Source organism: Cucurbita maxima, unplaced genomic scaffold (assembly GCF_002738345.1).
Source record: "Cucurbita maxima cultivar Rimu unplaced genomic scaffold, Cmax_1.0 Cma_Scf00004, whole genome shotgun sequence".
Classification (NCBI taxonomy): domain Eukaryota; kingdom Viridiplantae; phylum Streptophyta; class Magnoliopsida; order Cucurbitales; family Cucurbitaceae; genus Cucurbita; species Cucurbita maxima.
Genome location: NW_019272020.1, coordinates 5,299,490 through 5,313,951, shown reverse-complemented (window position 1 = coordinate 5,313,951; position 14,462 = coordinate 5,299,490). Strand labels below are relative to the sequence as shown.

Below are 14,462 nucleotides of genomic sequence, written 5' to 3'. Positions count from 1 at the left end.
ATGGCAATATGTTTTGTATGTATTTTGGACAATTGAGACCATAGGCATCATCCATGAAATGTCAACCTACAAAACCCCAAATTAACCATACACAATCTAGGCAACAGGGAAAAGAGGTAACCCACAAGTTACAAGTTACCTCGGCAAAGTTGCCTTCATCTAGTTCAGGGAAAACATCTTTTGTTAATCATATAAACTCTAGCCACTACTATAAGACATCACAAGAGATTATCATGGCAATATGTTTTGTATGTATTTTGGACAATTGAGACCATAGGCATCATCCATGAAATGTCAACCTACAAAACCCCAAATTAACCATACACAATCTAGGCAACAGGGAAAAGAGGTAACCCACAAGTTACAAGTTACCTCGGCAAAGTTGCCTTCATCTAGTTCAGGGAAAACATCTTTTGTTAATCATATAAACTCTAGCCACTACTATAAGACATCACAAGAGATTATCATGGCAATATGTTTTGTATGTATTTTGGACAATTGAGACCATAGGCATCATCCATGAAATGTCAACCTACAAAACCCCAAATTAACCATACACAATCTAGGCAACAGGGAAAAGAAGTAACCCACAAGTTACAAGTTACCTCGGCAAAGTTGCCTTCATCTAGTTCAGGGAAAACATATCTTTTGTTAATCATATAAACTCTAGCCACTACTATAAGACATCACAAGAGATTATCATGGCAATATGTTTTGTATGTATTTTGGACAATTGAGACCATAGGCATCATCCATGAAATGTCAACCTACAAAACCCCAAATTAACCATACACAATCTAGGCAACAGGGAAAAGAGGTAACCCACAAGTTACAAATTACCTCGGCAAAGTTGCCTTCATCTAGTTCATGGAAAATATATCTTCTGTTAATCATATAAACTCTAGCCACTACTATAAGACAACACAAGAGATTATCATGGCAATATGTTTTGTATGTATTTTGGACAATTGAGACCATAGGCATCATCCATACAAAGTCAACCTACAAAGTTCCAAATTAACAATACACAATGTAGGCAACAGGGAAAAGAGGTAACCCACAAGTAACAAATTACCTCGGCAAAGTTGCCTTCATCTAGTTGAGGGAAAGCGTATCTTTTTGTTAATAATATAAACTCTAGCCACTATCATAAGACATCACAAGAGATTATCATGCCAATAAATTTCGTATGTAATTTGGACAATTGAGACCCCATAGGCATCATACATAAAATGTCAACCTACAGAATTCCAAATTAACCATACACAATATAGGCAACAGGGAAAAGAGGTAACCCACAAGTCACAAATTACCTCGGCAAAGTTTCCTTCGTAATCCAGTTATGGAGAAATGGATTGTTTAACCATAGAAACTTCAACCACTATCATAAGATCACAATAGATTTTCGTGACAATTTATATTTTATCTCAAATTTGACATACACAATATAAGCAACAGGGAAAAGAGGCAAACCCCAAGCTCTATATCACCTCGGAAAAGCTGCCTGATAACCAGTGCATTATAGTTGATTCAATTATTATCTTCAGATCTATAGGGAAAATCTTCCAGAATCTTCACTTCAACCATCAATAGTCAAACTTCACAACACCGACCGAGTACACTAAAACAGACATGGTGAGCGAAAACTATTAAAAGGATTTTGCTTACTTCTTGAGCATATCTCCCTCTTCCATCACTGTTTCGTCGCAAGTTGGAAAAGGCAACGCCCGTTCTATCCTCTTAACATTCTTATAAATGTTACCAATTTACCTTAATATTCAAAAAAAAAAATCTTACTACAGAACGATTAGCGCAAGCTGGAGAAATTTCGAAGGTCTAACATTAAAGCCTACTCTCTGTAGAAAGAAATCGCGTTCTTCGCAAATGTAAACGATTCGGATATCACCAGCTGCAATGCCTCTGCAAGATTATTTCATTTCCAACAACAAGGTCATAAATGACATATCAGAACATTGGAGTAATTACGCCGCGAGATCAATCAAGCATGCTAATGATGAAGAAAAGGGAAAAGATTGTGATATAAAAACAGAGATAACTCACCGTTTATGATCTCGGCAACATTTTTGTACTTTGTAACAACATCCGGAGAGGAGAGATCCAACTCCACCTCCTCCCTTTCATCGTCCGACGGCATTACTTCGGAGATTCAGAAACCTTTCACAGCAATGTGAAGCAAAAGTTTCAGGAAGGAGGACTCAAGTTCAACAGCTAAGAACAACAGAAACACTGGCAATTGAAAGTACCAACTCTCGAACTGGAAGTATAATGCAGAGACGAAAACTAGGGTTCCCTTCATCTACGCCTGCCTTTGTTTATATAGGAACGGCTCTGTGCTGTTAGGGTTTTGGGTTTTTTTTTTTTCTTTTTTTTTTTTCTTTTTTCTTGGGAGGTCGAATTTTCTAATTCGTTCATCATTTGAATTAATGACCGTTAGTTTTTTTTTTATTATTATTATTATTATTATTCTATTTTTTACTTGAATTTGAAATTATGAAGTTAAGTTAAGTAAAAATTAGGCTTAATTAGGTCTCAAAAATATTTAGAAAAAATAATACTTCAGTCTAAAAATACTTTTAAATTTAAAAAAAAATTGAAAAAACACTCAACTTTCAAAGAAAAATTCAAATATATATTTTTAATGAAAACATTTAATATTTAATTTTAAAAATACTCAAATACCTTTTAATTTTAAAAATTATTTAAAAATACTCCATTTTCAAAAAAATTCATTAATATCTTTAAATTTTAAAAAAAAAACTTAAAAATGGAGATAATTCACCATGTGTCCATGCGCTTGTATCCATATATTGACATTAAAAAATTTAATTTTTTTATAAGTTTAAGACGTTAATACTATATTTAAAAATTTATAAATATTATTTTAAACATAGGTAAAGATATATTTTTTTAATTAAAATATATTAATGGAACCGTGTATTTTTTTTTAGATAATTTTTAGATTTTTTTTTTTTAACTTTCAAAATTTTGGAGATATTTTTTAAAAAAGAGTTTTTTCTTTTATTAATTTGGCCTGTTATGCTTAAATTATTGTGCCAAGTAAAGTTAGGCAAAAATTTATGTGTCCGTTAATTTCATATATGAATGAATAATCAATAAAATAATGAAAAACATAATAATAATAATAAGTTGTTTTAAACAAAATGGCGTGTGTTCAAAAGGAAATTATGAAAAATAAACACCCGTCGACAAATAATTTTTGGATAACCGAGAAAAATTAGGTTAAATTGCGCGAAAAGATTTTGATTTAAGATAGATTCATGAAGATGAAATCTGTTTATGATCTACGTCCCGCCATTCTAAATATGTTAATCAGTAAAGATATATTTACTTGACGTCCTACTCAAGAGAGAGACTGATTGAATCTTAACATATTCGCTAAAGGGTGATTTAACATAGATTCTACGTCTTGGAGCTAAGCCAATCTTAGAACAACCTTGTGATAATGAAACCAACGGACAAAAAACATTAAGGTTGAAAAGATGAATGTACCAATTGTGGTACAACATATTTAAGTCAGCCCATTAAGATATTGGTATGCTATAGAGTAAGGAAATTCTACGATATCAAGCCAAGAATAGCTAAGATATCCAAAAGATGTCAGGCAAAATCATGTTCAAGTAATAACTTAAAGAGTTTATAGTATACAAATAAAATTGAGTGTTATTTTGATAACATTATTAATACGATCCTTGTAGCTGTTACGAGTAAGTTGATCCAAATTGTTAATACGAGGGGAAAGTCCAAATAGGACAATATGCACTAACGGTAGTGTGCTAGAGAGGACGTTGGCACTCCAAAATGGTGGGGCAGAAGATTAGAGATCCACGTGTCGACACAATGCACAAAGACGACAGTTTTAATGACGTGTCTTGAAGAAATGGCTTATTTGCACCCGAATTCGCCGCGTTTGCCATATTACGTGTCCATTTCACAAGCTATTTCGTCATCGGAGCTCTTCCAATTATCGGGCTTATAAATAACCCACCAGAACCGACCCTTTCCACCACTTCTCCAAAGGGCCTAAAATTCAAACCCTTTCGTATTCATATTCACACAAGCCAGAAAGCAAGAAAAGAAGGAATATGGCGGCGCAGCAGGAGAGATCGGAGCTGGAGGCCAAAGCAAAGCAGGGAGAGACCGTGGTTCCGGGCGGAACCGGCGGGAAAAGCCTCGAAGCTCAAGAACGTCTCGCCGAAGGTAATAATTGTCAGGAATCACGAACAATTCTTTATAATGACATTGACTCTTCGTAGAACCCTCAAACAGTCTATACTTGATCAATCGAGGCTCAATTCTTTCTTTAAAGTCTTCAAAGTTTAACACGACTACATTAAAGGTGACACTAATACTATATCTTTAAGAATTTTATGATAACATGACTACATTAAATTACGAATCTCACAGTATGGTCGAATTTTATTGACATGCCTCAAATTAAAGGCATAATTTTGATTTTAGGTTAAGAATCACGATTTTTCAGGATCGTATGGTATTGCTCATTTTAAGTCAAGCTCTTATAGCTTTTTATGGTCGAGTTAAGGGCATGGCTTTGATACCATTATTGTCGAATTTTATTGGCTATTCTTGAAATAAGTGAAACTTGGTTGGTTGAAGGTCGGAGCCGGGGCGGGCAGACGAGGAAAGAGCAGTTGGGGTATGAAGGGTATCAGGAGATGGGGCACCGAGGAGGAGAGACGAGAAGGGAGCAGATGGGGCAAGAAGGGTACCAAGAGATGGGCAAGAAAGGTGGGCTGAGCACCATGGATAAGTCCGCCTCCGAGCGGGTGGAGGAGGAAGGAATCGAGATCGACGAGTCCAAGTTCAGGACCAAGGACCGCTGAACCACCCTGGCTTTGGTATATGTACAATAATATGTATGTGGGCGGGTGTTTTTCATTTCCTTTACTGTTCTACTTTATGGTTGCCTTTTGTTTTCTCGACACGTGCACGTCGGTGCCTTATCGGTGGGGGGTTTGGTATTTGCGGAAGGGACGAATTTTGCTGTACCTTGTGTTCTCTTCTGCATGGAAATAGAAGTAGGGGGCTTGAAGTTATAAACTTACGACATGCTTTATTCAACTTTTGTTCGGTCATACACTTCATTTGTGCATGTCCCCGTCCCCAGTATCTTCTTGAGACACGGACTATCTTGACTTTTTAAGTATCGGATTCTTTCGTGTCTATATTGAATTATTTACGACATATTTACGACATACAATCGAAGCACTCAGAGCTCAGATTCGTCTCCTTACTCGTCCACGTCCATTGGTTTTTGAGTTCATAGTAATATTTACATAAACATGATAGATGTTCATAATTCAATTAATAATAAAATAAATAAAAATTAATGATTAAAATGAAAATTTGAGTTATTACAAGAACCAACGGTTCTGATTTCGAACTTATAGAACGTGGCAAGAAGAACGAGAGAATGTCATGACATTGAAATCTCTTCCAACGTGACGGAATTGGTCTCGGTCACTCTTCGGGACGGAATGGAAGAGGGGAGGAGAAGAAAATGAAAGAAAAACGAGTGTTTGAGAGAATAAGGAGAGAGAAAAATCAGAGCTAAGATTCTCCCTTTACCCTTAAAAAGGGCATAGAGTCAAGAAAAGAAAAGCAGTTAAGAAGGAAAGGAATCCATCGGAAAGAAGAAAAGCAGTTAAGAAGGAAAGGAATCCATCGGAAAGAACCAAGCTGTTTAGAGCGTCTTTGTTTTGTCACCTTACATGATCTGTTTTAAATATTTGGAAAGATAATAAAATGATCACATCAATTTATTCAATTTTAAAAATATTAATCAAATTAAATCTAACGCCATAAGATATCTAATAAAAATAGCATTTATTTGGAAGTTTGACCAGTGCCACCTCATTCTAATTTTAGACAGAGGCAACGCCTTTGTAAATAAAAAAAATATTTAAAAAAGAAAAAGGTTAATATATAACAATAAAAATGATTGATGAGAGAATTTGATAATATTTTTTAGAAAATAGGTACGGTCTCTATATAGTTCTAAATAGTCGTACAATATTAATTTTTATAAATATATATTTTATATAATTTTACTGAGGAAGGAGATATATGATAGTAGGTTTAATTTCTTTTATATTTTAAAATTAAAATTTTAAAAATTATGTTGGTAAAATATTATTTATATTTATTTGTACTTACCTAATATGATTTAATTTATTAAAATCTATTATATTTTTAATAGAAATCATTTTAGAAAATAGAAATGATCAATTAAAGAATTTATTGAAGAGGAATTTTGTAAAAAAAAAAAAAAAAAAAAAAAAATCATTAAAAAAAAGGAAAACAACGTCCAAGAAATAAAAAATAAAAAAAAAATCTCAGAAATTGTGGTATTTAAGAATAATAATAATTATTACTCCATTTTATAAACTTTTAATTAGCCATAACCATGCATGATGAGAAGAAAGTTGAGGACATATCTGAAAACAACTGTTGGAAGACGGGTCGGCATGCTAGGATGTTGGAACCGCTACCAGATTAATGTCTCCTCAACACGTGTCATTCTTCTGACACTACAAGACATTTTTAGACTGAGTAATCACCTACGTGTCAGTCGCCCAATGCTCTATGGTCCACTATCTGCCACGTAGACACTCCAAAGTGCCCATTTTGCCCTTTTTTTTGCGAATTGAGAAGCTCAAATTCTATATAAACTGAGTGGCAAGAATAAGTGGCAGACAACAATCTTGTGTTCTTAAGGCTAAGAATTTGAAACAGTCAGAGAGAGGGAGATGTCGTCGGAGCAGGAAAGATGTGAACTCGACGCCAGGGCTAGGCAAGGGGAGACTGTCGTACCCGGCGGAACTGGGGGGAAGAGTCTCGAAGCTCAGGAGCACCTGGCAGAAGGTGTACCGACTTGTCGACTTTTATACTTCTAATTCTCTAAAAACACCTTTTAATCCTTTGAAAAGAGCACTTAGGAAGCCAGAAACTTGGGGTACGGTCAAAATATGTAGTTTTGTCTAACCAATTCTAAGCTGAACCTACTAAAATCCTCACCTCAAGCAACTAACTATGAAAACTCTTTATACTGCCTTACAAGTACTGAACTGACTAGAGAGGTTTTGTTTGATGGTGAAATGCAGGGCGGAGCCGTGGGGGTCAGACGAGGAAGGAGCAGTTGGGACACGAAGGGTACCAAGAGATGGGCCGTAAAGGAGGGTTGAGCAACTCGGGTATGCCAGGAGGAGAGCGTGCGGCTGAGGAAGGGGTTGAAATTGACGAGTCCAAGTTCAGGGCCAAGTAAAAGCTTTCATAATGTCGTTGGCTTTCTTTTAAGTGTGTGCTTTCTTTTGGAGCATCTTGAATAAATAATGTCCTTGGATGCCTTGCCCTACAGTGTCGGGTGTGTATATGGATGTTTCTGCTTGAAGTGAGAAATTAATGTCCTTTCTAGAGTATATTCCTGTGAAGGACAGAGTGAACACCACCTAAAATCCTACATATGGCTAAACAGAACTAAATATCTAAGTGTTCTTCAATCCTAAGTGTTCTCAAGAACTAAATATCTTAATTATAACGATGTTGATCATTTTGAGAGGGTTACAAGTAAAATGCATCAAATAGAATATCAGAATCTGAATGAGAAGAAATTTAAGCCAGCGTAGTTGGTTGGCAGACCTGAAAAATATACGAGCAGTCGGAAGCAAGAGAACAGAATTCCAGTATGTATGCATATTCTGATTCAATTGCAACCTGAAGTAAGGAGACGTATCTCATTAGAAACCGAGAAAATTCACGTGTAATCTGTTGAAGGCTTTTAAGAACCGAGGAAATTTTGTTCCTACTTTAATCGTTGAATAAGAACTTAATTGTGATACAATCCTAAATCAAAGCTTTGAAATATGCTGGTAGAGATCCAAAACTGGTTTACCGAACCAGGCGAATGTAACCTGACTTGGGCTGGCTGCTGCTGGGGGAGTCCGCAGACTTTTGCTGTATGCTCTTGCTGGCATTGCGTTAGTCACGCATGTCTGTACGTGTACGTACGTTTGATTTTCCGCATGCTAGAGTTCAATGGCTGGTAGCAAGAGCAGTGACCAACAGCCCCAGCACAAGAAATGGCTGGGCACTGGCCTGAAATGTTAATGCAAACGAAGGTTAAAAAAATAAAAAATGACTCGACTCCACGAACTCAATCAATTCAATCATGGGTTGGGTGGGTTGGGTTGTTTAAGAATTATACTAAAATAAACCCATTCAAATTTATTAATAATTATTCATTTAATATATATACATATATATATATAATAACATAATTATTTTTTTGATAATTTATTCTAGAACTATTTGAGGTAATTTTTAAAAATATATATTTATAAATTTTAAATAAAACAAAAATTTGAATAACTATTTATGATCGAGTCATTGAGTTGTAATATGAATTGTTTGGATTGAAATTTTTTTTGTAATCCATATAAAAATATCTCAACTCAACCCACCAAAATCTGTAAAAAGAAATATAAAGAAGCTGACAAATCTGGCCTGGTAGTGGCAGGGAGGTACACGATTATGGACGTCATGGGGTTCGGACCACTTAAAGTTGTTGGATAGGGCAGAACGATAATGCTTTGACAAATAGCACAGAGAGAAACGGCTCTATGTAGGCAGTTTCTATGAACGCAAGCTACACTTTAAAGAAGAATTTGAGTACCTGATATTTGACATCGTACTTGACGGGGTCCTTGAGAAAGTATTTGAACTGCAAAAACCATAATAGTATGCATTAGTCGAGTATTAATGTTCGTTGCAACAAAAAGGAAAGTTCAGCTAGAAGGCTGATTGTCGAATCAAACACAACTATTCAATTATAATTAAAGAAAATAGAAAGAGATGGGATCACAATTTACACCCCAATACTTGAATACCAAATAATACCCCCCTTACATTACTAAACAGTTGTTCAGCAGCGGCTGCCTACTTAAGAGAAAACTGATACCATATGACGTTTCTTTAAAAGTATATACCTGGAAAAAAACTTGGGGAGCAATTAGAGCAAGGAGGGCTAATGCGTAATACGGCTTGCCAGCTCCCAACAGATAACCTGCAATAAGTAATAGTATTTGTGGTCACGTTCATTTCAAATATGGTAGAGGGAACAGTGTAATTAGCTTGCAAATCAAAGTCCCGATTCTAGTCCTTATGATTTCTAGATCTACATCGCAAATAAATAGCGATTTTCATTTTATACACATGGCAGGATGATTGCTTTTAAGCCTTTAGTATGAGAGACCCGTAAATGGTTTCTGTTGAGGAATGTGGGAAGTCCCACATTGGCTAATTTAGAGAATGATCATGGATTTTTAAGGAAGAAATATATCTCCATTGGCATGAGGCCTTTTGGGAAAAACCAAAAACAAATCCATGAGAGCTTATGCTCAAAGTGGACATTATCATATCCTCGTAGACATTCATGCTTTCTAACATTTTCTTTCAAGAATGCAGTTCATAGCAGCAAAGAACACCATCTTTCAGATCTTGGCATTCAGGAGTATTATTTTGGTAGAGAAGGCAAAGAGAGATCGAGCAATCTATCTTTCCAACAATCAGAATGTAGAATATTAAATATTCGCTTGTTGCAAACAAACTATTGGGATTCTTATCCCTATCTCAGTTAATTGTTAAGTTGAGAATCTGAGATGTCATCTGCAGTACTTTCAACATTGCTCAATTCCTTCGGTGGCTAACAAAGCTTAATAGATATAGGCACATTGGAGGTGATTCGATATTATAGAAGAGCATAATTGTTACAAAATGCAATAGAAGGGTGCATGTACGAAAAGATGAAACCCAAACAAGGTGAAGACCCTCCAAAATGTAAATTAGAAGAAAGGCAGAAGCAAAGAAATGATCAACTTATGTTCTTATTTTTCAGTACACTCAGAAAATGGTCTGGTGACCGTAATTTTGCGCATGGATTTAAAGTGAAGACCCCTTGAACAAAACAGTGCTAAAAGAATTACCAGCAACAGATAATTGAGTTATGTCAATAGCGCCAACGCAAATCCATTTAGCAGTTTCAGCACCAAAAGCTACTGGAAGTGACTGTAAGAGCAGTAAACAATAAAAGCTGACAATAGAATAACAAAACAAAAAGAGTCTGATAAGACCAAAATTTAGTTTTACAAATCAAAGACTGTTTTAGAATGAAATACCTGAAGTCCTAAAGCTCTATCCCCCTCAACACTTTTGAAATCATTTACAATGCCTATTCCAAACTGGTTAAGGCAAATCAGAAGGCAGTCGCATTAGTATTGGATTTTGTGAAAGTAGGAACTCAAAAAATGAATTGAGCGTACTCCAGCTATGCTGTACAAGAGTGTAAGAACCACAATATCAGGAGCGAGTGTTCCAAATAAAGCTTGACCTGCCCACCTGAGATTAAAAATTAGCTGTTACTGGAAAGGGAAAACTTATCATATTATAAAGAACAGAGAAAATTTTGGAATACATATGATTAATGTAGAGCCTGGAACAATCCAATTAACTTTATATAAACAATAAATTGAAGGTAACTGCAAACTAGCCATCGATTGGACGTTCCATGTATAGGATTCAAGTTCGACACACGTGGTTCCACTCGAAGTGCATTAGAAGTTTATAAAGTATTCGTTATCTAAATTTGTGTGGATAAAGTGTAATCATAACATTAGATTTCATGGTCAATAGAGAAAGGATGTTCTCTTTTGGTCAGCTTTTGCCCATAGGATAACAATATGCACAAAAGTCCAAGGCCATTCAAATGAGTGTGAATATTAATCACTGACCAGAGATACGAAGAAAGCTTTCAAATTTTCATATGAAACGCAATTGACTTTGTCGACCTGTCAATTGCAGTAATTTTGGTGACATTTTTATTCACTACCAATGTATATCAATTTACCAATTACTAAAGATCACAGGATTTCGCACCATGGTAAACTGATATAACTAGCTCCAAGAGCACAATTTCCAATCCATCCATTTTGTTTCAGCTGCAACCACAAAAAAATGCTCTTAGCATTCAGAAGATCCAATTTAGGAACAAAAACCTTAGTGTTACCTTTAGAGGTGGAGCAGAGTATATGTATGATAACAAAGAGCCACCCAGAGCAAGGTAAAAGACTATAGGAATGTCATGCCCTGCCTTAGAAGGATAAGAACGAAATTCAGGAAAAACAGTACATATGAAAGATGAGTATGTTCTATCAATTCAATGGACCTACCCACACATCTAACAAACCAGCCAAGCCAAGTCCTCCCAGAAGCAACACCCATATTTGTGCCATAACCTGATAAAATTTATGGAAGGAAGAAACCATCAAGGAAGGATAATATGCCTTTGCTAATGAATATCAAGTGGTTTAGCTCATACCTCATTCTCAGATATTGCCCCAGACGGGATTGGACGATAAGGTTCATTAATTGCATCAATTTCTCGATCATACCAATCATTGATCGTCTAAAAAACCAAAGTACCAGTTCTATTTTATTTGTGCACGAATAATACTTTCATAAGTCATAGGAAAGCTTTACATTAAAAAGAGTTTACCTGCGTGTAGCCAGTGAGAAATGGACCAGACATAAGCATGCAAGTAATTGATTTAGCCACATCCTCGAAATTCCAATGGAAGTTACCTGTGAAATTGCATGTATCATTGAAGGCATATTCAATGATTCAATGAGGTAACTAATCAATGAAGCAGAAAAAAGGTCAGTTAGTCCTATCCCTAATTTATCTGTACGTGTAATCACTCCTTTGACCACCATTGATGCATTGGACCATATAATACACAACACGAGAGTAGATCTTAAAGTTCTTATCAGAGAAGAATTCACTCTCATCATCAGACGACTAAGACATAAGTTGACGGTAATATGTGTTAGTGATTCATCAAAAACTTTTCAAATTCAATTTTAGTGTCTTATTATGAGAATTTGAGTACCAGAAGCAGCAGCTCCACACACTACTCCCCAAACCAAGGGCGGCCATGTAACAGGCTTTGTCAATTGAAGACGAATCTTCCATTTATTCTGCATAAAATGACATGAAGAACTTATTAACGACTTACTGTGATATGTACATTCAAATCTTCCTAAAAAACAAGCTTAGGACATGGTAACTCACAGTTTCTAGCGCAGCACCTTTAATTCCAAGAAGCTGGTTGAAGCTCGAACCACCACTCGCCGGCGCTTTATCTGGTGCCTGAGATTTAACTGATCAAAGCGAATAATCAAAATATAAATAAGCAGAAAATCATGAAAAGAAAAAAAAATAAATAAATAAAGCATCTCAAATTTAATCGTGTCTAAAGTTTTGAGAAATCTACACTGCAAGATTCAGAGTATTCCCCTGGTCAACATTAAAAACGAAGCAAAACGAAAAAAAAAAAAAAAAAAAAAAAAAAAAAAAAAAAAAAAAAAAAAAAAAAAAAAAAAAACGCATGAAAGACCTTCATTCTTGTCAGTTTCAGCGGCAATAACCAATAGTCTCCTTCCTGGAAAAATGAACAATCCGTCGTTATATAAAAAGAAATAGCACATGATATCTCAAAATCGACATTGAAGCTAGAGAAGTCCGTGAAGAATAACAAGAAACTCAGAACAGTCATGCACGTATCACAGAGTTTCATTCTTCGATTTCAAAGCTCTTGGATATCAATGTATATTCATTTATGTTGTTTTCAGAAACTGGTGAGGCATTACAGAGTGAACTCACTAGAAAACGAAACAGAAACCGGCGATAGAGCATACTGAATTCGAACTCGATTGGCTTGGATGCTCGATGATCTCACAAATGGAGCTGTATTCAGCGTCAACGCCATTGAAGCACTATCTCCAGTGTTTCTTCGAACTCCCACTAATACTCTAAGATACTGCGCGGAGAGAAAGAGGAGACACTATGGTGAAATTAACCAGCTAAGAATGTGAAACAAAAAATAATAATAATAATAATAATAATAAACATAGAAATAAAGTTAACCGGACTATTATCGAGGAGGGTAATTTTACTCTACATCTTAGCTTACCATAATCAACATGTTCTCACTTAAGTGGTGACCATGTTTCAAGTTGCAACAATATATTTATTAACATATTTTATAAACAAACTTTATATATTTATTAACATAATTTTTTTAACTATTAAAAAAATTTACAACATAATTTTTAATTTAAATATTATTTTTAAAATCTCAAAATTAATTAATTAATATATTTTTGTAATAGAGTCAAAAACCTATTTATATATTAAACGGGCAAGTCAGAGAATTAGATGGGAAGGAAGAATATAATCTCGTCCCCAACCCCATTTATCGGGGTAAAAAATATTTTACACTCACTTTCCTATTTAAGGTAAGTCTCAGTCGTAAAATAGACGGCTCGTGTATTAACAAATCAGCAAATAAATAAAATAAATAAATAGAAATAGTTGGGCCGGCCCACTGGGCTTATTCAGACGAGCGTTCGAGTAAGAGGGCAAGCTTGTCAAATGGATTAAGCCTTCCATTCTTTTATTTGTTCCTTTTTTTTTTTTTTTTTTTTTTTTTTTTTTTTTTTTTTTTTTTTTTTTTTTTTTTTTTTTTACAACTTTAGATCAGTTCCATGGTAAATTATTTCGGGTAAACTGCCAAATATATAGTCGACATTTTATTTACTATTGAATTGTATACATGAAAAAAATATATATCTCACATTTATATTCATATATTATTATAATAGATAGATTCAACGGTTATTATGCGACAACTATATTGTATCAATTTCATTAAATAAAATTATTCCATAATTTATATTTTTTTAATTTTTCTTTTCTTTATTATATAATTTATAAGACCTACACAAAATTATAGCTCACATCTTAAAAGTTTCTTTATAGGTAAAAATTAAAAAGACTTTGTTTTTATTTATTTATTATTATTAGAATTATATAATTAAACTCAAGTACGTTAAATCCTTAAATTAAAAAAAAAAAAACTTTAATGTTAGTTTTAGATAGAAACTATTAGTATTTTATTTAAAAATTAAACTCAATACTAATGTTTAAAATATCATTGAGTTTAAAAAGTTTAATTAATACCTATCCACAAAATTTAAAAGTAATATTAACACATTTACCCTTATTAAAAAAAATTTAAAATTTTTATCATCAATATATAGATGAAAATTATCTACTGACACCTCATAAATTATCTACAAATATTTTATTTTTATTTTGAAAAATTCAAAAGTATTTTTTAAAACATCGTATTAAGTGAGATATTTTTAAATTTTTTTAAAAAGTTTAAATGTATTAATCAAATTATTAAAAATTTAAGGTTTTTTTTTAATTTAAAATAGTTTTTAAACCATTTTGAAAGTTAGAAGAATATTTTGAAATAAAGTATTAACGATTTTCATCTAAAACT

General features: G+C 34.0%; 4 protein-coding genes across 6 annotated transcripts in view; 2 read left to right on the top strand and 2 right to left on the bottom strand.

Moving 5' to 3' along the window:
- LOC111478292 (BAG family molecular chaperone regulator 4) overlaps positions 1-12,798 on the bottom strand; it is a 28,844-nt gene extending 16,046 nt beyond the window's left edge. Inside the window, exons 1-2 of the mRNA XM_023122487.1 lie at positions 12,784-12,798; positions 2,238-2,247 (exon numbers count right to left, since the gene is read on the bottom strand). The gene's annotated coding sequence lies outside the window, so the exon portion shown is untranslated. The remainder of the gene's footprint in view (positions 1-2,237; positions 2,248-12,783) is intronic.
- Positions 4,069-5,114, top strand: LOC111478342 (carrot ABA-induced in somatic embryos 3). The gene is made up of 2 exons (XM_023122553.1): positions 4,069-4,239; positions 4,657-5,114. Exons 1-2 carry the CDS (start codon positions 4,125-4,127, stop codon positions 4,881-4,883), a joined length of 342 nt encoding a protein of 113 aa, XP_022978321.1. The 5' UTR covers positions 4,069-4,124; the 3' UTR covers positions 4,884-5,114.
- Positions 6,461-12,966, bottom strand: LOC111478261 (chlorophyll synthase, chloroplastic). Of its 3 annotated transcripts, XR_002717425.1 has the most exons (17): positions 12,776-12,966; positions 12,510-12,554; positions 12,185-12,273; positions 12,003-12,090; positions 11,609-11,694; positions 11,432-11,518; positions 11,283-11,348; positions 11,120-11,203; positions 10,990-11,051; positions 10,377-10,452; positions 10,233-10,295; positions 10,041-10,122; positions 9,045-9,121; positions 8,732-8,779; positions 7,971-8,154; positions 7,699-7,773; positions 6,461-6,497 (listed from the first exon to the last, which is right to left on the bottom strand). XR_002717425.1 is itself a non-coding variant. In XM_023122441.1 (15 exons), exons 1-15 carry the CDS (start codon positions 12,879-12,881, stop codon positions 8,092-8,094), a joined length of 1,122 nt encoding a protein of 373 aa, XP_022978209.1. In that variant the 5' UTR covers positions 12,882-12,966; the 3' UTR covers positions 7,775-8,091. The 3 variants fall into 3 exon arrangements, 1 of the variants encoding a protein (XP_022978209.1); XR_002717424.1 differs by lacking the exon at positions 6,461-6,497 and having other exon boundaries at positions 7,472-7,773; XM_023122441.1 differs by lacking the exons at positions 6,461-6,497; positions 7,699-7,773 and having other exon boundaries at positions 7,775-8,154.
- Positions 6,502-7,466, top strand: LOC111478344 (protein EMB-1). Its single transcript, XM_023122555.1, has 2 exons — positions 6,502-6,924; positions 7,164-7,466. The coding sequence occupies exons 1-2, from the start codon at positions 6,810-6,812 to the stop codon at positions 7,322-7,324; spliced, it is 276 nt and encodes a 91-aa protein (XP_022978323.1). The 5' UTR covers positions 6,502-6,809; the 3' UTR covers positions 7,325-7,466.
- Positions 12,967-14,462: the final 1,496 nt, after the last annotated feature.

Bases quoted from the DNA above. Each gene is read 5' to 3' on its own strand.
- LOC111478261 (XM_023122441.1), bottom strand. From the start codon at position 12,881: ATGGCGTTGACGCTGAATACAGCTCCATTTGTGAGATCATCGAGCATC. The intron at 11,695-12,002 runs GTACTCAAATTC...GCAATTTCACAG, and splicing joins GTGTGGAGCTGCTGCTTCTG to GTAACTTCCATTGGAATTTC. The intron at 10,453-10,989 runs GTGCGAAATCCT...TTTTAATCTCAG, and splicing joins AGTTATATCAGTTTACCATG to GTGGGCAGGTCAAGCTTTAT.
- LOC111478344 (XM_023122555.1), top strand. From the start codon at position 6,810: ATGTCGTCGGAGCAGGAAAGATGTGAACTCGACGCCAGGGCTAGGCAA. The intron at 6,925-7,163 runs GTGTACCGACTT...GGTGAAATGCAG, and splicing joins TCAGGAGCACCTGGCAGAAG to GGCGGAGCCGTGGGGGTCAG.
- LOC111478342 (XM_023122553.1), top strand. From the start codon at position 4,125: ATGGCGGCGCAGCAGGAGAGATCGGAGCTGGAGGCCAAAGCAAAGCAG. The intron at 4,240-4,656 runs GTAATAATTGTC...GGTTGGTTGAAG, and splicing joins TCAAGAACGTCTCGCCGAAG to GTCGGAGCCGGGGCGGGCAG.